The sequence below is a fragment of the Pholcus phalangioides genome, unplaced genomic scaffold (assembly GCF_987345545.1).
Source record: "Pholcus phalangioides strain wild (caught in Gottingen) unplaced genomic scaffold, Ppha-v1.0 ptg000015l_1, whole genome shotgun sequence".
Lineage (NCBI taxonomy): Eukaryota > Metazoa > Arthropoda > Arachnida > Araneae > Pholcidae > Pholcus > Pholcus phalangioides.
In genome coordinates this window covers 18,972,278-18,996,699 of record NW_028301608.1, presented here as the reverse complement: position 1 = coordinate 18,996,699, position 24,422 = coordinate 18,972,278, and the positions used below count along the sequence as shown (strand labels likewise).

At 36.6% G+C, this 24,422-nt stretch overlaps 1 protein-coding gene across 2 annotated transcripts; it reads right to left on the bottom strand.

Annotated features, from left to right (window-relative positions):
- Positions 1–12,819: 12,819 nt before the first annotated feature.
- Positions 12,820–23,519, bottom strand: LOC149075609 (uncharacterized). Of its 2 annotated transcripts, none has more exons than XM_089243092.1 (3): positions 22,531–23,471; positions 20,373–20,486; positions 12,820–14,046 (listed from the first exon to the last, which is right to left on the bottom strand). In XM_089243092.1, exons 1-3 carry the CDS (start codon positions 23,075–23,077, stop codon positions 13,739–13,741), a joined length of 969 nt encoding a protein of 322 aa, XP_089099218.1. In that variant the 5' UTR covers positions 23,078–23,471; the 3' UTR covers positions 12,820–13,738. The 2 variants fall into 2 exon arrangements, with proteins under 2 accessions (XP_089099218.1, XP_089099217.1); XM_089243091.1 differs by lacking the exon at positions 12,820–14,046 and adding an exon at positions 16,108–17,750 and having other exon boundaries at positions 22,531–23,519.
- Between the last annotated feature and the right edge of the window lie 903 nt (positions 23,520–24,422).

Sequence of the window (24,422 nt, the reverse complement as noted above, 5' to 3'; positions counted from 1 at the left end):
TTCTAAAAGTTCCCACCACTGAGATGAACAGCATATTCTTATAAATGGAAATCTGATTCTTATAGACTGATGATTTTCATATGCTAAAACATCATTTGGTTTTCGTTTTGCAAATTTGATGCTTTTAAGCGGTTGACTCTTGTAACCAGTGATTCTTATAAGCACACACACACACAATGGCTACTGTATTTAAATACACAACTGCATAATTACCGTATAAACTCGTGTATAAGCCAGCCTCCCCCCCCCCCACTTCAGAACCACCAAAACCGCAATAAATTGAAAAGCTGATCCCAAAAAAAACCTGTACATCTCAGAGAAAACAAAATCTTATATTTTCATGCAAAATGAATAGCTTACGGAAATTTACAATAGAAAACGATTCAAACTTTTTAATCCGCTTCTTCTGAGTCGCCAAGCTCATCGTAATCCATCAGATCATCATAGGGGGTGCTGCATCTTCATTTGTATCCTCATCTGGGCTGTCATTGCCATTGTTACTTTCAAAGAGGATATGATCTTCAGTTCCATCCATCGCATTGCTGATGCAACACTTTTTGAAGGATCGGATGATAATTTTGGCGGAAACAGAATTCCACGCCTCATGTACCCATTGGCACACTAAGCCAATGTCAGGTTTCTTCAAGGCACCACTTTTTTGTAGTTTCTTTATCATTGGAACTCATCCATCTGATCCACAAATTCCTGTCTTTGAAAGACTTGTTAATGCTCACATAAGGCTTTACAATTGACGTTAGCCCACCTGGTATCAAAGCCAATGATGTTTTCGATTTCTTTGACATTATCGGGGGGTTTGAACATATCCCATACCAATAATGCCGGTTTCTCGAACACTGCTGCTGCAGTGGTCGAGTGGTCATAATGGTGGACTCGCATCGCGAGGATCCGGGTTCGAACCCCACCGTCACTGCAGTGGTGGTCGGCTGAAGTTGGTTTCCTGTGGTTCCCAACTTCGAGGTGCAAATACAAGCTGATCTCCCCATTAAAAAGTCTCACCACAGAAAGCAACAGGTCTACAACGATAAATTATTCAATCATTACACTTCATAGTTAGAAAAACTGGTGGAAGATGGCAGCACTATACACATAACAAGCATTACACAGAAACAAACTTCACGTCAGGTTTCACTACACCTACACGCACATTTCCGCATGTACCAATTCGTTAGAGGTTCCGCAAAAGAATATGGACAAGGTGCATGTGTGTGGTTTAGTAGTAGTAGTGGTTTCTCGAACACTGCTACAAAAATGACTACTGATTGTGGGGGTCGATATTTTGTCATCAAAAACTGACCCCTCCCCCCCCCCCCCCCCCGTCCTCTTGGGGAACAAATTTTTCTACGAAAAAACTCAGAATTTCAACATTTTTTATAAAATGCTCCGTTAATATAAATAAGCTCGATGCACAAGCAGAACATCAAACAAGTTTACCATAAAAATCTTTTTATTCATGAACAACGGCGATGCATAACTATAAAAGTAAAAAAAAAAAAAATCTATAATATTTGTGCATATACAAAGTAAATTGAACATTCTCATCAACTTTGATGTATTCATCTAACATAAAATGACATCGTAAAAGAAAAAAAAACGATAACAAGTCTTTAAATTTCATATGTAACGGTGAAAAAAACAAACTGGACTAGTAAAGATTTTCACAATTTCTTTAAAATGCAGTGAGATCATGAACACAATATTATTCTTTGATAGGAAACATTTCAATTATAAGCACTGTGTATATATTAATGTGCTGTTGCTTGTATATCCAACATAATTCAAGATTAACTATGATTAGCCACAGTCTAATGACACTGACACACAAGTCCTAAGGGTTTAACCCTTTTAGCGATCTTGACGAGATATCTCACCTAACTTGAAACCTTGTATTTCAGAAATTATGAGATGACTCATCTCCTTAAAACCCTCTTATTTTTACAATGACAAGCCAAAACATTTTTTTAAATTCGGCTTCATCTTCAAGCACATTCTTTCCCCCCCCCCCATCTGTCAGATCAACTACCAGTGAGCAAAGTCAGCTTTTATTCAAAGTTTGATAACGGAGAGAGAGAAAGATGGTGTTTCTTCCCTTCTCAGCAGCATAGGAATATGTGTACAGTACAGTGAAACCTCGATATAATGATACTCTGCAGAAGGACGCAACTGGGGGGAGGCGCAAACAGGTCTGGTGCCTTGGGCACCTAATTCACCCAGACACTGGGGCACCAAAATGTGCGCTTGCCCCAGCTGGCAATGTATGTAGTTGCTGCCCTGTTCTGTGGACCAAGAAAAAATATCGTTTTAGAGAGGTTACCGTTATATTAAGAGGTAGCATTATATTAACATTTACCACTAAACTTACTCTGTTGTTTGCATCTCTTCTGAACTGTTGCCCTATTTAGTACCACCATGAAATGCATAAAAAAGTATTCATTTTGTAGCAAAAGTTGCTTTCTCCACAACTTCATAAACAATTTCAAAGGGTGGAGAGTGCAAAATAAACTTTAAAACGACTGTTTTTTGCAGTATATGAATCTAAAACCACCATTTGTATCATGTGGCTGTATGTATCACGATTTATTCGAATAAGGTGCTCCATGTTCTCTTGAAGATGTCACACATGTGCATTGGGAACTATGTCTAATGTTAAAGCACATCAAGGAAAGAATTTCTGGATATCAGTGCTAATATGAACTTAACAAAGAAAAGTTTGCTGTCTACTCCAGGAATCGAGCCCTATTATCACTGAGACAAAACTTTGTTTCCTTATTATAACACAGCAGAATAGCATGATGCTTTAAGTAGAGACATAGTAGCCTCCCTTATAACTTGACGATAGGTTTCAGGTAGCAACAGTACAGATAGATGTTATTTTTCTCAGCAACTATTATTATAGTAGTCACAATAATCCGAGGAGGCGGATGGGACCAAGGCCACCTCATATTATCAAAAAACTCAAAACAAGAAAAGAGGTACTAGTGTGCTTACTGTATTTTTTATTGCTGAATAAAAAATTCAGATGCAATACAGTGTGTTTAAAAAGTGATGAATGTGAAAAGAGTGCAAAGATGAAAGAGTGATTGAATTGAGAAGAGTTGGGGATGGGGTTGATGGTGAACAAACAATGCAGAGACACTGATAACTTTCAACTGCCTTCCCAATGATTTCATGTAAGCAATTAGGGGACAATGCCACTGTTCACCATTAGGAAGAAAATAGTCTCCTCTCCCCCAAAAGTTAAAATAGTCTACGTCCATTCAAGGGGAAGTCTAACATTTTATTACACCAGTTAAGCATTATAGAGCTAGGGGCTATAATGCGTAACTGGTGTCATAAACACCAACAATGACCTATATGGACAGTTATAGTGATAAGCAATCTGTCTGGGGCAGTTGAAGTACCACCATAGAACCGTTTAAAAAAATTTAAGTAATTTTCATAAAATTTCACAGCGTTCATAACCTCATATACAATGGAATCTCTTTATACCATCAATCTTGGAGACCAGAAAAAAGTGGAGTGAGAAATGGTGGGAGTGAAATACAATGTGTTTCATTGGAAACCCATCAGTACAGATTTCAAGGAAATCTACAAAGAAATGAAGGAAGATTTTCTTTCTTTTCAAAGATGAAAAAAATTCAGCAATTTCTAAGGTGATCTCTTTCAAAATGATTCCTGAAATCTGTACAATTTTAGCATCAGCCTATTTGAACCAAAAAAGCTTAGCTCTGCCCATGTACTCATAATTTGAAACATGCTTCAGTTGGTAGGCACAATTTCCAGCCGCACACTAATAAGATCATTAAAGAATATTCTAGGCGATCTCAATTATTATTATTATTATTTTAGAGAAATGCTGCTTCAGCTATTATAATTCTTTGCTTTCAATGTGAGGGCTTCTGAATCTTGGCAATCTGGATGCATATCAAAAGTATGAGAAAACAAAACTAGTCTCATTTTATAGTAGAAGCTGCTTATCGAACGAAGACAATAAGAATAAATGGTGATATTGATGTAAATTTGATACCATTTATGTATTTGTACTCTTAAGCTTGGTCTACACTGCAGAGAGAGAAAAAAAACTGATAGCAGCACAAAGCAGAGTAGAAGAGTGCAGAACAAATTTTAATGGAGCAAGGTGTGAGTGATTGAGAAGTTTGTTTTCATGTGAAGAGAGTACTGGTCACTGTGATAGACGGCAATGCATGTCAAAAGAAGAAAATGGTATCTAAATAGAATGTGCATGAATGAGCCAATTTCTTTAAATGCACATTTCTCAATGGATCAGGCTTCGACGAGAGAGTGCAGTTCCACCCAGGGCCGTAACTAGAGGGGGGCAACTGTCTTGAGCGGCAAAATTAGGGGGCAGTTTTAGGTTGGAACAGAGAACACCATTACAAAATTATGGAATTTTAAAGTTGTGGGGACGGCAGGATAATTTTTGCCCAGGCGGCAAAAAATCCTAGTTACGGCCCTTGTTCCACCTCAAACGTGTTTCCATTATGCAGCGCTGACACACAAGTCCTAAGGGTTAAGTAGAGCGCTTAAGTAAGTACGCTTAAGAAGAGTGAAAATTTTGACCAACCAATAGAATGGTTTAAAATGGAAAGAAAAAAATGATTTTCACACAAAAATGTTTGAAACAGTTTAAACTGTTTTACATGTGGGTACCATTGGCATTAACCCTTTGAGCGGTTTTTAAAATTTTCCTGATCCACATTATAACTGTCACATTTCAAATTGTGAAACTTTCACAAATTCCCACCTATTTTCAAGATTTTTTTTTCCGATTGAGAGCTGAAAACTGCTACCCAACAACAAGAAAATTTAGTCTGCCCATTGCTTTTATTTCCCTCACTATGACCTGTCACGACGTGCGTGTGGCTTTCTAGGAAGAGAAATACTTTTTTTTTTTGGAAAAAAAAATCTTTATATTATTTATACTGAGCATATATATATTTTTTCAGTGCTGAAAGAAAGGAGGGAAACACATACAGTCTATTTTTCTCGCTCCTTCCCTTATCTAACCTTGAACAAGAGCCGACTCCACCCACTGACAGTTGATTGATTGATTGGAGGGTGGATGTAAAATATGTTTTACTCTGCCCCTAAAAAAAATGTGTTGAAGTTGTTTCAGAGATATTTTGGGACGGCTGAAATAAAGCAGAGCTTGACGAGATATCTCGGAATTGCCGTTGAAAGAGTAAATTGCTCTATTCTTCAGCTGAAACTATCAAAAACTGACGGTTTAAGAGGATGATGGTATGAAGAGATTCTACTTTACCATAACAACAACTGTATGAATTCTCGAGGTTTTGTTCAGGACTTCTGCATCAGAGTCGCAGGACTGTGTTGCTAATCACATTTTGCCAAGTGTTGATGCTTTGTAAAATTTGAAGGAAAAAAAATCATCTTGACTAACTGGCAGAGATGTAAAAAGTTCCTCTTGCACAAGACTAGCATTTTTTTATTTTTCAAATACAAACAATCAACAACAAAGTATAAATATGACTAAATAAACCCTTTCCCATTTATGCATAGGTCGATGCTGAAATTTTTCATTGCGTGGTATTTAGTGAGCATCAAATATTCAGACTCAATTTGGTCTTTTCCAACTTCAAAAAAAATGTCTTGTGATCTGTCCTAATTAAAGATAATTAATAATAAGGGCAGGAAAAAAAAGTAATCGAGCAGCATCTTGTGAGATCCTCAGCACTTGATGCCATTAGAACAAAAAAAAATGTTTCAGCTGGAAAGATATTCTAATACTGACCAGAATATTTATACAGATGAACCTCCCTTTATACAAGTATAGCTTTAATAATTATGTATTATAATTTTACTTATAATTTAATATTCAGTACTTTTGAAACTTTATGCATGTTGTTTTATTCTGGATAGCAATACTATTGATTTTGATGACAGTCAACTGATAAAGTATAGGAGTCAATATGACAAATTTCTCGGGGTCAGTTTGCATATATTGCAAACTGACTTGGACAAAATCATACTTGGACAATTCAAATTTACAACCTAGGCATAGATCTCCAAAAAACTGTTTTATCATAACTAGAGTCCAGAAGTTCAGGCAAAATGACTATTTTTGCGATTTTTGAACTTTTTTTGCAAAAATTACTTTTTCATTTTTCCTGCCATAAACGTCTATTTTAACACTGTTTTAATTTGTCCGCGAATTTCAGAGGTTATTCTGGTGAACTTGGATATTTTGAGCATGGAGAAGTTAAAAAAAAAAGACTTGAATTTATTAAAATCTCTAACACCTAGTACTAATTAATATCAGAATGCCCCCTTCCCCCCAGCTCCATTTAAACGTGGATAGATGCAAGTGCCTGAGAGATAGAGAGCTTGGTGTTACCCCGCATTAACTTTTCTTTGGCCGCACTGCATTAGACATGAATGTTTTTGTTTCAGACAAACTCAGCCTATGTATGAGAAAAATTAGAAATTTTTCGCCTTATAACATATCTTGTTCATGTATTAGACAGCATTATGTTATGAACAGCATTGTATATGTACAGTTGACCAAGAGGTCATCAGTTGATGTCTTGGCTCACCCAGGCTCTGCCGGAGTTGAGAAGGCTGTAGTCCTGGGGCTAATATTGTATTGGGACCCATTTTATTTTTTACACCACAAATGAACTGCAAACAACCATGGCACATTATTTCCAGCATTTAGTATTAAATTGAATTGACCAGCAACACCCTCAAGGTCATGTGACAGGTGCGGCCTTGCCCTTGAAGTATATTCCAATTCACAAATCTGGTCCTCTTCCCCCCCCCCCAAACTTCAGGTTTATTGCAATTGCCTCCTCCTGCTGCTGTAACATTTTCGAGCACATTATCTCTAAGGAAATTTGTACCCATTTAAATTCTATAAATTTCTTTTTCCCTAACCAACATGGATTCAGACATTCTTTATGTACTTCCTTGCAACTGTCCCTGTTCATCCACGACTTTTTGGGATCCATAGATAATAATTCTCAAGCTGACATTATTTTCCTGTACTTCTACAAATCATACGATAAAGTTCCATACAATAAATTACTCCTCATACTTTCTAATTTTGGCTTGAATGTTCAAATGCTGAAGTGGCTGGAGACCTTCCTAAAAAATTGCAAACAGAAACAGTTTGTTCATTTTAAAAATCATACCTCTCCATCTCTGAATGTTAACTCAGGCACTCATCAGAGATCAGTACTCCCCTAATTATTGTTTTTATTCTATATTATAAAGATCTTCCAGAGGCCCTAAACTGCAATACTCTAGACTCTTTGCCAATAATTGTGTAATCTATTGCACCATCAATAATGAGTCTGACCAGGAGAGAACTTCAACTTGACCTCAACTTCATCTTTAACTGGTGCTCCTCATGGCAAATGCCTCTCAACACATCAAAAACTGTTCTTTTGAGAGTTACACATAAAAATCCTCCATAAAATCTTCCTACTCTTTATCAATAATTCAAATACAACCTAAGTTACACAATATAAATATCTCTGTGTCATCATCTCTGCTGACCTCCGCTGGAACCTTCATGCCAATTACATTTTCCACAAATGTCTCCAGAAGCTATTTTTCCACACCGCAATCTTAAACTTTCAACTCATGACAACCGACTCCTCTGTTACTAAACTTACATCCTTCCCATACTCTATTTTGTATCAGAAATTTGGGACCTCTAATATCGATAAATTAGATAGAATCTATCCAAAATAAATCTACCCGTTTCATCTACAACTGCTGGTCCTCTTCTGCACTTAAACACCAAATTAACCCTCAACCCCTCTCTACTCACAGCCTTACCTCCTGTTTAATTATGCTGTTAAAAATTCTACATGGTCATTTTTCCATTGATACTTCCAATATTTTATCTAAATTATCTTATTTCTTGAACAGAACTAACCATTCCCAAAAGCAAAACCCTATCTTCGCCTCTACTGACTGTTTTAAATATAGTTTCTTCCCTAGTACCATAGTTGATTGGAACAAGCTTTCCCCCCCCCCCCTTTGTCATTGATTCCCCCATGATAGCAAATTTCATTCATAATGTAAAAACATCTGTATCATATCGACCCAATGCATACTCTTGTATAGGCCTCTGCCTACAATATTATATAAATATAATATATGTGTGTGTCTGTGTATGTGGTGATATGAACGAAAAAAAAAATTGATTTTGTTTTACAACAACAAAACATAGTAGCTATGTTTCAACTATAAAAATGTTATGAATTTTTCAAATAATGCAACAAATAAAATGAGAATCATTTGTAAGTCGAATCATTTCCTCACAGGCTTTGCATCTGGTAATGCTGACCCTGAAATCGACCTAATCCTGAGGGACCACAAACGCTTTATTTTTGGCATGAAATCAATTTAATTTTGAAAATAATGCAGTTATTATAATCTATAACTGAACCAGTAGACGAGTAGTGCAACCAATTCTTAGCCAGTTTTCAGATACTGAAAACATATCTAGACTTTTAGTTATTTTTCCTTTCTTCCATTAGTTATAAGTGAATTTTTTTGTGCCTATTTTGACCATTTTTAGTGCCTAAACTTCTGGACTCTAATTATAACAAAAATTACATGAACAAAATACCTGTACACGATAGGCCTTCAATGACCTTGCATAGCAATTATCATCTATTGCATCCAACTTGTAAAGGGTCTTATTGAATTGCTCAGCCAGGGAGGGGGGAAAGATGCCTCATGATACTAAATAACTGACCCACATATAATCCGATTCCCTCAATATAGCAACAAACTTTTTAATTAAAAAATGTGGCATATAAACGAGTATATAAAATATGTGACTGTCTTTTACATTGATATATGTAGAAACGGAATGGGACTAGAAAAACAATATCCAGAGATAACTGAGTTATCCTCTTATTTGGTATCGACTTATAGAGGTCTGAATGTATGACTCGCATATTCATTATATAAATGACAGATTTTTTACCACCATTTTCATTTGCAATAGCATTTCTATTGGGATGATAAAAACGAGATATTAGTTTTTAGGTTTTAAAAATATTAGAAATATTAAAAAGAGATGTATCATACTTCAGTTAGGTGCTAATAACTTATATAAAACAACATACCATAGTAAACCAAAATGAATATACAAATTTAGAACCCATTTCTTCTAAAATAACGATTGTAACAAAGATCACAAGTCTGTACAAGAAAGACTTGCATCACTGATTTACAATACCCTGAAAAAATATAAAACAAATATACAAATTCAAACGTAGTTTTCAGTTTGTTTTTTTTTATAACTCAACATTTTTGTAAACAATATTTTAAGCTCAACTTTTATGTACATATTTTTCAAATGACAAGAATACTTAGTTCGAATAGCAACGAGCTATTAATAAAATTTGATACTCTGCTGCAACAGAAGAATCCATGGATGCAAAGAACATGAGAGTCCCCCATTGAGGGGTTAGCGCATCAACCTCTTGATGAGTATAAAAAACAAGCCTGCAGTTCGGAATCGGCAATAAATTGTAGGTCCCAGTCTAATTAGTCCTTGTGTGCAGAAAATTACAGTGGTGCGACAAAATGATCAAATGATCTATGTGTGTGAAAGGTTGTGACGAAATGGCATTATAAAGAGACCATAATATGTGATTTCAATTTTCATTTTGACTAAAAGAACAGGCAATCATAAAATCCTATTCACAATGACTAATCATATCAATAATTTGTCATTGTCAAGAATACAATTCAAGTCTTCCAAGATACAGAATTGTCGATTTTACTGTATAACCAATACTAGCTCTGTATAAAAAGGCAGATTTATAGATAATTGGAGGCATTAAGACTTTACTAATTAACAAACAAGAGATTCAAACCTTGATCTAGAAATGAGCTGAAAATATATTTTAACAAGGTATGACATTGTCATGCTGTCATATTAATGGTGGTGACACAAGTAATGAAATCAAGGAAAGAGACTTTTTGGATATTAATGTGGAAGTGAACTCACAAAGAAAAGTCTGGTGGTCTACCCTGAAACTCGGCCATAGACTTTTCATTGAGTTAATCTCGATATTAATATCCAGAAAGTTTTTTCCTTGATGTATCAGGGTGAGCAAAAACCATCTCTCTCAACATTATGAAATATTACCTAAATGAACTATAACCCAGATGAGACTAAATAATAAACAATAGACAAACTGAAGAAAAAACAAATAAATGTTACTGACATATATAAAGCTGTAGGCAGGAAAAATTTCCACAGGGATTGTGACTACAAAATAAGCATCAAAATTTCTTGAAAGTACCGCTATTGTTACCTCTGAAATCTCAAATCCAGGAGATTCTTGGAAACTTTTATTTTCTGATGCAATGTTAGAAATACCCTCAATGAAAAATTTAAGGACACATACAGCTTTCACTTAATATTATTCAAATTATGATCAACATGGCCCCCCACAACCCCAGCCTAGACTGGAATCTTTTGTAGATTAGCTCTACGGTAGATTTATAGTGTGAAAAAAAAAAGAGATTTGTGCAGGGCCCCGCCAGCTCTAACCCTGTGGGGGGCCATGATAATCAATAAGATTGACATCACCAATCATAATGAAAAATGAAATGTGAAAAAAATGTTATAGCAAATAACATTTGCTATAGCGATTTTCCATGCCTTGCTTCAACTTGGATATAATTTCACAATATCCAAGAAGAAAGCATTTTATGTTGCATAAACAGTTCAAACGCAGCTGGCACACAATGATAGACATATGAGATAAATTTTAAAAAAATGTTTGTATAGACCAAAGGTTTTCAATGCATGGCGTTCTGGAATTTTTGCAGTGATATCCCACGTTGGGAAAAAAACCTTTTTAACATTAGAACATGATTAAATGGAGGCATTCTCAGGACTCTTTGCTCTCCACTTCCACAGGCAGTCAAAAATTTGAAAATAATAATTAAAAACTGTCTTTTAATTCGATTTAAAATGTTGTTTTTCACATGTCAGTTGCTCATAATTTTTTTGGAAGTTATTCCTCACACCTTCTATCCAATAAATCAGTTTGCCCCCGTTCCAAGGCAGGTCCCATCCACTATGATTGAATAAAAAAATAATTTCAATGAGGCCTGAAGGCCACTACACTATATTGCAGTATTTACAATCATTAGATGCTTCCTAAATTCGCAAGTATTTTGTGAATTCCAAATATTTCTTTTATATTTCTCTCCAAGTTGAAAGAGAGGCACTCAGAACATAGGGCCGGTTGTCGGCATATGCTCATTTCTTTCTCAACACCTCCCCCGAAAAAGTGGTTGGCACCTTTGGGAGATGTCTGAATTGTATATTACTGGATGATGAATTCCTTTCTTAACTGCAAGTTCAAGGAGGCTTTCAACCACTGATAGATCAATGATCTATAGGCGATGATACAGGGGGGGGGGGGGGTCAAAGGTGGAGCTGACTGATCTAATGTATATGCGTATATATGAATTGACATCATCATACCCCCACCCAGCAATCATCGTGCCCCCCAGACTTTCACATCTATCTCCGCCTATGCAATGATCACAGCATGCACTTATGCCTTTTCATCCTGTCAAGTGGGGCTACTGATTGGTCTGAGTTGCCAACTGCTACGGATGGCCATACTCAATTATGAAGCTACGGGAGATATTCTCAATATTACTGAAGTCATTTTTTCTTCAAAAATTATGTATTATATTTTTTTTTCCCGAAAAAATTTGGATCTTTGGGTTTCTTGTTGCATTTTACTCATTGATCTTTACTGTAATGATAAAGTCTTATATGCATGTGAGAGAATTCGAGAGAAGACAAACTCAGACTTGAAAAGGGTCGGTGATCAAATTTAGCCTTCCAGTGAGCACATGTATGTAGGAGATAGGTGGTGCTCCCCCTTTCCTCCATGTATCTGCTGCATACACCACGCACTCGCTGAAAGGATAAAGGAATACAATGACAAGCTTGTGATCCAGGCTGACCTCAAAGCATGGTGATAGAGCGAATAACAAGTAGCTAATATCTGGCTTTAACACACCTGAAAAGTATAAGAATTATGTAGAACCCGTGGTTGGCAGGGCCATCTTAAAAGCATCATGGGTCCCAGGGACAAGTGATTTTTTAAGGCCCTACGTGGCCAATTCTTGAAAAATGTAACTACTTCTTGATTTCTTGAGGCACTCCGGTTGTGCCCGACAAACCAGTCACCGCCCAGGCTCTGTCCCTCCAGGGATATAAGCCTTCTGTGGTACCCACATCTGATAAAGGCGGTTTTGGATCCACCCGCTGCGCTACTCTATATCTAAACAAGCAAAAAATTGTTTTTGCAGTCAAAATCACCCAGAGCTGTGAGCTAAAAAACAGCTTTTTTGAGCAGTAGCAGTTCAGCAAAGCGTCCTGGGTTTATTTTATTTATTTATTTTTTGAAACTGAGCACAACTCAGGTCTTTCGCCATAGGCAATTTACTACCAAGTGAGTTGTGCCAGAAGTGTACGTGTGTGTACCTAATAGTCTGAGTGCGTATCTAGTGTTGTGTATGATTTTTCAGTGCTGCCATCTATATCTCAGAAGTGAAGTGAGTGATGTGTAGTGACTGAATATTTGTACTGTTTGTAGGACTGTTGCTCTCTGTGGCAACTTGGAGATCGGCTCGCATTTGCGCCTCAAAGTTGGGAACCACAGAAAACCAACTTCAGCCGACCATCACTGTGGCGACGGTGGGGCTCGAACCAGGGTCCCCGCGATGCGAGTCCGTCACTATGACCACTCGACCACCACAGCGGTGCCTGGGTTTATTTGCACCAATAGTGCCAGGCTGAGCCCAAGGACTTTTTACAGAGAGAATGTTATTGTAGGGTGCTCTGAGATATGAAGAAAACAGGTGGCTCTAGGGTTGCTAGATGTTTATATAGGTATATATATAACTCACTAGGGCATATGCAGAGTGGGATTTCACTGGATCTGGCCAAGCCCTAGGTTCCAGGGCCTATAAGGTGCTGCATTCAAATGAACATTCAACTGAAATTTTTAAAAATAAAAAAATACATTTTTTGAGTGTTTTTTTTAATTTGGACTATGATTATATCCCCGGGGGGAAGTATCCCCCCCCCCCCATGGCAAAGTTCAACACTGATCACTATGGAGAGGTTTCATGCCAATGTTGATGTGTCTGGTCATTGTAAATTTGAATCAATGTCACCACAATTGTCATCCGTACGTCCAGAAAGATGCGGGTAGACAAAAGGAGTTTAAATATTTCAAAATGGCCTCTGTACATTCAAGGAAAGTAATGCACAACTCAGACACCACCTAATGATGTCAACAATAAGTGTTGGGAAAATGTTGAGGAAAATGAACTCGTACCAATGACAGCTCTTTGCTTTGACAACCTCTCTTTCAATTGTGAGGCATTTGTCATGTATTTTGTATGCACATGGGTTGTTGCATCTGTCTATTGACAATGGCTGCAAAACCTTATCAATTAATTAACACTAAATTGTTAGGAATGAAGACATCATTTTAAAATTCTTAACTGCAGTTTGATTTTTTGGGACAACAGACTCTTTTTTTATGTGACCCACAACATCTGGAAAGTACAAAACCCCTGATACAGATAATCTTTTTTTTTGAAATAAAATAATAAAAATATGCTTTTGATTATACCATTAAAAATTGTTTGGAAAAAAATTAGACCTTCATGTTTTCTCTGGTGGTGCTTTTTTGCTGGATATCTGCCCGATAATATCTCTAAAAGTTGAGATAACTTGAAGTTCATGATCTTGCTCTTCTTTCCTACGCTTTTCCTCGAAATCCATCCACATCTTTTGGATGTTCTCCTCGCTCGTTCTGCGGTCTTGTTCCAGTGATTCCATCTGCGCAAGAAATCTTGCATCAGCTGATTCCTGATATTCCACAAATTTCGCCGTTACAGCCTCCATCATACTCTGGAACATGGCCATTCTAGAAGCTATCTTCTTTTTCTTTTTATGAGGAGGACGCTCACCTTTAAAAACATGCATATTTCATATAAGGCGTCTCCCAAAATGATAGAGCCACTTTAACTTTTTGGTTTTTTTCTGAATATAATTTTATCTCGATCAAAACTGTTCTATAATACGTATACCTAGCTTGTACTAAATCTTTCTCAGACAAAAATTTTGTTAGAATTTCAAGGCATAAAAAAATTATCAAACTTCATAGATTATTATTATTCAATTATAACCTAATATACAGAGGAATATTTACAAAGTGCGGTCTACGGTTTAGTTGTAGCAGGTACCTAGAACCCTGGTTTGGGAACCTTACAGTGTATTAGGGCCTTGAAGAGATAGGGTCACGATACATTCTGGTGATTTTTTTTTAATGTGAATCCTCCACCAACCAAAAAATAGTTATTCACCCTGTATGTAATGCAGTTTTGATTGGTTCTGGTCGTTTACTGTTTTTGTAAATCAGTGGTAATACTCTAACTTAGTAGGAGTAAGTGATACTCAACAAGGTTTGGCTAGAAATGCCCTACTTTTTTTTTACTGAAATCTGATTTCCCTAAATTATAAAACATTCAACTCACGAAATACCAAAGGATCTAAATTACCAAGTTTTGTGTTTTTGGAGGTACATTTTTCACGAATTAATTTGAGAAAAGTAGATGTAATAAAATAATGTATAAAACACTTAATGTGGTAACAAACTGGTTCAACTACGAATACAGTCTGTAGCAAGGGCTTTACATTTTGTGTGAAAATAGCAAGTGGTTTGATATCAAAAGAAAACTTTTCTAAAATAAAATTTTTGAAGCAATAAAAAACTTCAAGTACAGAACAGTAGAGTCTTGATTATCCGTGAATGGATTAACCAGGAAGCAGATTAACCATGCTACGAAAATTTCAATTTCATGTTCAACTCTTTTCTATCCGTGGTTTTTTTTTTTTTTTTTGGCTAAATAAATAAATGTAAGATTTTGTGAAGGATGTGATGAAAACAAACATTTCCGTTTTGTAGAATGAGATTTCTTCTTTATTTTACAGACTCCCCCCCCATTGTCAGAGGTGAACTCCAATGTCAACGTGTTGAAATGGCAGCCCCTATATGTGCACACACAAGAACTGGACATTGTCCTGGAAGAATGATCACCACTTGAAGATTTCCAACCAATTATAGGAAATGCCAGCAAGTTAGTCTAAATGTATTGGTTTTTTCGCAACTGAAAGGTAAGGCACAAGAATGGTGTAACTTTGGATATAGTCACATGACCGCATGGCTCATCTAGGCCAGCACTACTCCATGTTTGTGTTTCTCATAGTACATTTTATAACTGTGCAGAATGGCTGACAGGAAAAGGATAACTGTGCTTTTTGGTTATCCATAATCATCTTCCGGATAATCGTGGCTATCCTTCAATAAATGTAATTTTTTTATTTACACAGATATGAATATATATATAGTGGATAGTCATTTTAAACAGGTAAAATACAGATTAATTACTTCTTTTTTTTCTTCCAATTTTGTTATTTTAAATCTTTTTTTCTTTTTACCCCTGGCAGTTTAACCTCGTTTTCCGATTATCCGTGTTCACCTTCCCTACCATTAACCTTGATAATCGAGGTTCTACTGTACTTAATGAATATTTATACTGAGTTCATTTTTTTGATACTGACATTTTATAAGCATATCTGAACATCTTTCATGGTTCAAACCAATAAAATAATGGCCTGCGACTATCGTCTATTCATAGATAATGATTAACAGGGAACAAATAGTTTCTTCCTCAAAAACAGTTCTTTTTTAGTGGGGAGTAGTTTTTGCAGTGGGTGTTTTCTGTTTTCAAAACTAGTTCTCTTTCCTACCCCAGTAGCATGAATCCTTTTCCTTCACCTCCATAATGAATATATGGAAACAATGGTTCCACCATTTCATTACAAATTCTGACACTTTAAAAGTTTAAAAAATTAAAGTAGCCTATCGTTTAAGTCATATCCAGTTTAGTATGCAGGTAAAATTTTGTGAAAATGTATCAAAAAATTGAAGATTTGTACTGACACATATACACAGAGAGATGAAAATCCATCTTATACATAATAGATTTTTATTACATTTTACAATAACTTAGAAGAATCTCAGTGAAAATGTGATTTTTACCATTTAAATCTTTTATTTTATTTAACCTCAAAACAAGGTTCATATTATTCCAGTTTTTGGCTATCTTAGGTAGGTCCAGTCTATACAGACTGTCCCAAATTGTTTGTTCAGCGGATAGCTCTGCGAAAGTGAGTCTAGACACATAAATTACAAGAAATTCTTAAAAGTGCAGTTTCTCAAAATGACTTAAATTTCCCAAGTTGTATACATAAAAAAAATTAATAATTAACTTTTTATGTAGACCCTGTGTGCTAAAACTTCTAACTAGTGAAATGTAAAGGTGGCTCTGAGAAGCCATTTATAAAAATTGCATATTTTTTGATGCAATATTAACAGAGATAGTTGACTTTGAAGTTTTCAGCATTTATCGCCATTGATTGAGAAAGTGAAAAAGAAAAAATTAAATTTTAAAAATTCTGTAACTGTCAAAAAAAATTTGTTATTATGAATTAAAAAAACAAACTTAAATTCATTCTCTTTGTGTACAGTCCATAAAAAGGGGAGTGGATCTAAAACAAATTTTGAGATTTTAGGTGACTGCATGCCATTTGAAAACTTTTGTAATTGAAAGTAAGTTTCTGAAGTCAATGGTTGCAAAGATATCTGCTGTGCAAACAATTTGGGGCAGTCTGTATTAGCTCCAATTATAATCGGGGGCCTACTGTATGATCAAATTACTTAAAAAAAAATTCTGATTTTGCAATTTCTCACACTTTTCTTTCAAGTCATCATGAAAGGCACTTTCGACACAACAAGCACTTTTTTTCCATCCTGTTTATATTTTTTCATCAGTTCAAAGGTCATGGAACTTTTCGGAATGTTTTCAAGTCCTTTGAACTTTGAATGCACGAGTTTAAAATCAATTAATTTTGTGCAATCAGCCATAGCACTTAAAATAACCGTGAATCATAAACTTCCAGTTGCTTTGCAAGAAACTTTCATGAACATCTTTAACATCAAAATTTCTATATCTAGGTAAACTGAATCACAAAGAAATGTTGTTCTTGCTGTCTAGCACTTGATATTAACAGGTTCAATATTGTTTGAGTAAAAAAGCAGATGAAGAAACGAAAACTGTTTTGCACAAATTTTTGGAATTTTCTGTCAAACATTTGTCACAGTTCAATCAAAAGTGTCAGTCACATCTTTTGAGAAACCTCTCCAGCCATCCATTAGATGCACTAAAATCAACATTGGCTTCTCCATCTTGAATAAGCTGCATTGCTCGAACTTTAATATTTGTGCCAGTTACTGGAAAACCATTTTTTCGTTGCTCTGTTATCCATGAAATTAGTTCTTTTTCCATTTCCGGAAATTTTGCCCTTTTCTTTTGACTATCACCTGAAGATGGGATGTTACACCGCTTTCTGGTAGTGACCTCTCTATCTTCCAAGCATTTTTCTAATTCTACTTTCTGCTTCAGCCAATCTTGAACACATGATCTTGGTATACCAAAGTACTTGGATGTGCCACTAATATTTCCATTCAATTCACAAAGTTTTGAAAGCACATTCAATTTAAACTCAATAGTATATCCACGTCCTCGTTTGTAATTATTTTCAGCCACACCTGCAAATCAAACACGTAGCTGTGAATTTGTGATATATCCTATATACACAAGTTCAGAAACCACGCAGAATACCATCTTACAAAAAAAAAATTGTCAAACAATCCAAGTGGCTTCCAATCGACATCAAACATGTGATTTTGGTGTTGGGGGGGGGGGGGGGCATTACTTACATACGTAACTCCACAATCTACATCAGTGTTTCTCAAAGTGGTTGATATTGCTACTTGGAAGTGATGGAGCAAACTGCGAGAAAGGCAGTAGAAGCTACACATACAATATGATGTCCCAAGGATTGGCTTTGAAATAGGAGAGGGTAATGGGAAAATAATCAGGGGCTACCTAAGTAACTATTGAAAAAGAGTCTTTAGTTTAGAGATGGTAATGCAATCTGTAACTACTGACCAGCTAAGAACAAATCAGGGCTTAACTACTGGATTTCGGGTAAGGACTGCAGAGATAGTTCAGCCCCAGGATCGATCTCTGGAACGAATACAACAAATTTTAAGGTGGAGCTCAAGGAATTTCGTCCAGTGAAATTTTGAGCTACTAACCTCTAAAAAATCATTTCAAATGAAAAGAAATTGATCAAGATATGAATGATATAAAAACATTTTCTCCCAATATATATATATTTTTTAATGAAAATATTAAAAAAATGTTTTTAATTTTTGACTTGGAGGGGAAGCATGGACTCTCTACACAACGCCTCCCCTCCTGCCTGCACCTCTGGAGACAATGGAATAATAATAAATCTACACAGAGGGTATAGGTCATTCTCATTGAAGTTAGCGTTGAAATGAGACCTACTGTATAGTGAAATAATTGTTCTAAGTCCAGAGTTCTTAACAAAGGAGAGTGGAGGGAGGTCTATTTACTCCCTTGGGTAGAGGTATACAGGGGTCTGTACATCAAAGATTACTAAAAATTTAATAATGAAATATTTTCTACATTTCTGTAAAAAAATTAATTAAATATCAAAGAAAAGACCCTTTTCTGTAACCTTAATCAAATTCTACTAATTCACAATGCTTTTTTACCTCTTTATTGCCCAAGACGCCCAAAGACGGCCGTATATGCAAACTCCCAAAGACGTCTCAAATAGGGGGTATGGGTATGTCTTTGAGGCTTTTGTCAACAACAAGGGGGAGAAGAAAAAAGCTTGTGTCAGAGACGGGAACCAAAGAGGCAACTGAAATACCCTATCAATGGGATTTTAAATTCTGGACTATTAAAGAAAGATAAGGGTACTCAATGCACAGTTTGCAAAGAGATAAAGGGTCATTCAAGTATTACGTCAGCATTGGGGGGGGGGGTGTTTCAAATTAGCTGACTTTTGATGACAAAAGGGGGGAGGGGGGTTTGAAGGTTGTTTACATCATCAACCACCCTTTATCAAGATATGAAATATTCTAGGCTGCTAACGAAATTTTGCTGACAAGGGGGGTGGGGGGGAGTAGGGGATAAAAAAATGAATAAAAATCTGCTGACAAAATACTTGAATGGCCCCTAATACTCTGAGGTGGGGGGGGGGGGGGTTTCAGCAGACAAATTATCTCCCGAAAATCCACTGAAATGAAAGAATGAAAGTCAATGCAAAGGATAGCATGAATAGAAACTCATGGAGAAATGGAACGGGGGAGAGGAAAGTGGTCAACATTTGGACACAAGTCCACTTCCAACACAAAAAATCTCAAGATTTTCGTGAACCTCCCAGGTCTTCTCTCTGGGCATTAAAAAGTTAAAGTGTAGCAAATCAAAATTTGTTTGGAAGAGATTTCTTTTGACTCCCCCCCCCCCCCAAGGTCAATCTTGAGTACACCTCTGTCCTTGAGGTATTTTATAGGACAGTTCTTTTCAACCTTTTAACACATGTGGGCAGGAAAAAATTTTGAATTTCACGGAGCAGCTGAAAGGGGATAAATTATTCACGGACCTGTTTATGACCAGAAAAATAGAAACTAACATAAAGACGGTATTTTATTTGTTAAATCTGAAATTGTAATTAGAGGCAACATAAATTGGACAAAATGTTTCACGAACTGGTGGTTGAAGATGCACTGCTTTAGGGTTGGTTTTCTGAGGGGGCCAGAGGAGAAAAAGGTTAGCCTAACTTATTGTCTTCACATTATTATATTCTAATATTGTTCCGTAAAAGTGTCTGTGGCCTTCATTTCATTGGCATAAAGGGTCTGTAGAATGAAAAGGGTCAAGACACATCCCAATTCTAGGCCGTTTTCTTCAGACCTATGTTTTCGTACTTGATCTTATCAGTTCTGTTCTCAATTTGATGGCATAATTCATTATTGACTGTATTATGAACTGTCAATATTCAATAACTCATATTTGTAGAAAATATTGAACAAATGTATTCTTGAGAGGGTGAGGGGAAAATAGAGAGGTTTTGAAAATTTCAAACAGCTTAAATTTTCCATAACTTCAAACACCAAACGGGACCTGACACAAACAATAGGCTACATTAAAAATTTGTCAGAATTAGTCAAGTGTGTAAAATGCATGGCTCTCCCCATATCCTGGAGCATTCCGTTATCAAATAATTGGCATTTGATGCAGAAATAACAGTTCTGCTCACTATAATGACATGATAAGAAGCGGGATCTTACCAGAACAAGAAGCTGCCGTAGAAACATTGCTATGGCTACCATGGAAGGATGAAGAAGCAGCCTCATCACCTTCTATCAACACAACTGCCGGAGCCCATGGATCTACAGCTTCATCTGAAGTTAAGAGATTTACTTGAGCAAAAATTCATAGATATAAAAATTATGTTGGAAATGATAAAACATGTCAGACTTTCATGGCAATTGTTGGTATTAAGGTTGAATGAATTCAAGCTGTTCGGTCAACATGAATGGGTGAATATGTTTGTTTTGCCTGCAAGAGTGGCCTGATCGACAAGCTGCTGTGGTGGTCGATTGACCATAGTGATGGACTCGCATCGCGAGCATCCGGGTTCGAACCCTACTGTCGCCACAGTGGTGGTCAGCTGAAGTTGGTTTTCTGTGGTTCCCAACTTCAAGGTATGAACGTGAGCAAATTTTCCCATTAAAAAGTCTCGCCACAGAGAGCAACAGGCTTAAAACGATAAAATTATTCAGTCATAGCGAGAAAAGTTGGTGGCAGATGGCTGCACTACACATAACAAGCATTACACAGAAACAAAACTTCACATCTGATCACAACACATATACACACATTTCAACATGCACCAATTCGTTAGAAGTTCCGCAGAGGAATATGGATGAGGTGAATGTGTTGTTTAGTAGTAGTAGTAGCCTGATCGACATATTGGGCGCATTTATAATATTAACATTAAAATACTAACTTTATGTCTCAGAGATTGGCTCGCATTCACGATTTGAAGTATATTGTTATACTGCCAAGCTACTGTGGGGGGCAGGGCTGTCTTAAAAGCGTCATGGGGGGCCCTCAGGCCAAGTGATTTTTCTAAGGCCCTACCTGGCGAATTCTCAAAAATTTGAACCAGTTCTCAATTTATGTGAGCGAGGCCCTCCCTTTTTGAAGCCTGGGTGGGCTACTGCTGGGGGAAGGGGAATTTAAAACAATGGCAGCCAACTAGCAACCTGAAAAATTGTTGCTTGGCAATGTTTCGGCGAGTTTGGCAAAAAAGGAAGGAGAAACACATCAATATACATACATCAGTTCAGTAATCTACATAAAAATGCTCTTGTAGCACAAATAAAGTTAGTAAGATTTTAATGATCGCTCACTATTTCTTCTCAAAAAGCAATTCACTACATTAAACACTTACTTTTTGCAAGACTAATTAGAAGTTGAAACCATGATACACTCGATATAACGATAGATCCCTCTACAACGATATTTTTTCAAATCTCATTCTGAATTGGCCATTGTCTGTCAAATTTCTCTCCATGAAATCATATCCTTCATTATGACAAATCCCTCTATAATGATATCTTTGAGAGGTTTTTGAAACCGCTATATAAAACAATACTTTAATGTTCTGCTTTTCATTTTGAATTTTAACTTTGTCACTTGTTCTCGTTCTTCTGAAAAAGTTATAATAACACCAATATTTGGCACTAAAGGATTATCGAAAGCATAAAAAAAAGTTACTGATATTGCTACTTTCTGTGTAAGAGATGAAAGTGCAAATGAATCTAAAGTGAAAGTCCCTGTTAATAAAATAATCAATTACACAATTTTTAGTGGCGAATAAATACATAAAAGCACATTTTCCAGTTGTATTAATGATACAGATATAGAAAAGATGACAACAAAAGCATAAATCTGATCACACGTAAGGATAATGTTACCTCCTCTCTGCCTCTTGATATAACAATATAATCCCTCTACAATGCAAGGCCGTCATTTGAAGAGGCCTGTTGCACCCCCCCCCCCCCAGCTTTAGAAAATAAACTAGAAATGGTATACATATATACATACATTGAGTTCTTTGCCCTGGAAAGGTAGAAATGACAACCCTGCTACAATGATATTTTTTTGTTTGTCTGCGGAATATTGTTATATCGAGGTTTCACTCTTTAATTTCTTACTAGCTTTATTTGCGCTACAAAGCATATTTATGTAGATTACTAAACTGATGTATGTACGTTTAGTACAGTGTTTCTTTCTTTATTTTCTGCCAAACTTGCTAAAGCATTCCAGGCATCAATTTTTCGGGCTGCTAGTTCCCAACAAAGTTAAGAAATTATCATAAGAAATATAATATTTCATGATATTGCGAAATAATTCACAGATTCCTCTCCCTCAAAGTACCTGTATCAGGATCAGGCATCTCCCCGCTTTGTAATTCTTCGCTTCCAGTCCAATTTTCGACAGAATGGGGATGAGGAACATCTGGGAAAGGCGTCGAGTGTGTGGAAGGCGTTTTAACCAAAGAGTCTTTCCGCTTGTTGAAATGTGCAGCTTGCTGAGATTCAGTCGAAGACGCCGGCACATACTCCCTAACAAGCCTCAGAGTGGTATTCCTTTGGTTCTGATTCTGTTTCTCAATCAGAATCCTTTCGAATTGGTCGTAGAAACGCATGAGCTTCTTTGGACCCGAAGTGGTGCCATTGAACTGTTTCGTGAGGGTGTATTCCCTCTTCATCCTCTTGATCTTTTCCCTGCACTGGGAAGTGGACCTGTTAAATCCCAGGGTGGACATCTTCTCGGCGATCTTCTCATAAACGACGTAATTGCGCTTGTTGCCGGCGCTGTCATTCTGTGCATCTTTGGCGCCCCAGAACTTGAGCAATGCGCTGGTTTCTTCGTCGGACCATGTGAAGCCGCGGTCGGCACTACCGGTTGCTGCAGCGCACATTATTAGTTGTTATTATTATCGTGAAATATAATTCACTGAATTTTCAGAGCTCATATATATAAACCCCAGTTTCTCTAATTCCCAAACAATTAGTCGATGATTAAATTACATTAATATGCGCCCGATATTGATCAACGATTCTTCACCGACGCGATAATTAGTCGATTTCGTTCCGGGGCGCGGAGGCCCGCTGACCGACGTGCGAAAGCCGTAATTCCACAACGACGAGGCCTAGTTTCCAACCCGCGTTACGGAGAGCTTAGCGGGCTTCTTATCGATTGCGCCGTTGGTAGCGAGTCTAAGGTGGAACCGGAGGGTTAACAGGGGCGACCCCGTTGCTCGGAGAGCTCTTCCTAACAACGCTGCCGCCTCTTCTACTGCCATTCGTATTTCTATTCTCGGCCTCGCGACCGAACACCATCGTCTTCCTCGGCGCCATTTTCACTAAAAAAAAAAAAACCACCTTTTCCAATCAATAACACCCTGCGCCAAAATGTGCTCGGTTCTTCTTTTTTTTTTTTTTTGCCCACTGCCCTGCGCCAGTAGTAGATTGACATTGCGTTAAAGGAAATTAAAACTGAAACCGAAACTGCAAATTTTGTTTCAGTTTTGCATTTTAATCGTTGTTCACGATCAGAGCCGCCCTTGAGGGTGTGCGACAGGTGCGGTTTCACCTTAGGGGAGGTATAAAATACTGGCCCTGCTCATTGCTGTAACTATTTGGAGCAGGACACCAAGCCGAATGGGGGCCCACAAAAATGTACAATTATTTTGTATAATAATAACCCTTTCAAGGGTGCTTTGAAGAAAAAGTCTGCCCCAGGGCCTCGCGGGTCCTGGCCCGCTCTCAAGTTATTGGGGGCTTCGACAAATTCTTAAATTATTTCTTGCATCAACTTTTGAAAAAAAATTCCCGTTGATTCAGAATTTTTTTTAAATTCTGGAATTGTTACTTTCATTGATTATGAATGAATTCGTCAATTCTAGAAATGTTTCTTTCATTGGTTCTAAAGTTTCACAGATGCTGGAATTATTTCATCAATTCTGGAGTTATTTCCTTCATTAACTCTGTAAATATTTCTTTCATCAATTCTGTAATTATTTCTTTCATCAACTGGAATTATTTCTTTCATCAACTGGAATTATTTCTTTCATTAGAGTTCTAAAAATTTTCATAAATTCTGGAAATATTTCATCCATTAGTTCTAAAGTTTCATCTAAAATTCCATTCGATTACTGGATTCATTGGTACTGGAATTATTTCTTTTTCAATTATTTTTAGTTCACAATTCTAAAATTTTCATTAATTTCGGGACTTCTTTCTCTCGTTAGTTTAAAATGACCT

Bases quoted from the DNA above. Each gene is read 5' to 3' on its own strand.
- LOC149075609 (XM_089243091.1), bottom strand. From the start codon at position 23,077: ATGTGCGCTGCAGCAACCGGTAGTGCCGACCGCGGCTTCACATGGTCC. The intron at 20,487-22,530 runs GTACTTTGAGGG...TCTTAACTTCAG, and splicing joins GATGCCTGATCCTGATACAG to ATGAAGCTGTAGATCCATGG. The intron at 17,751-20,372 runs GTAAGATCCCGC...TTTGATTTGCAG, and splicing joins TACGGCAGCTTCTTGTTCTG to GTGTGGCTGAAAATAATTAC.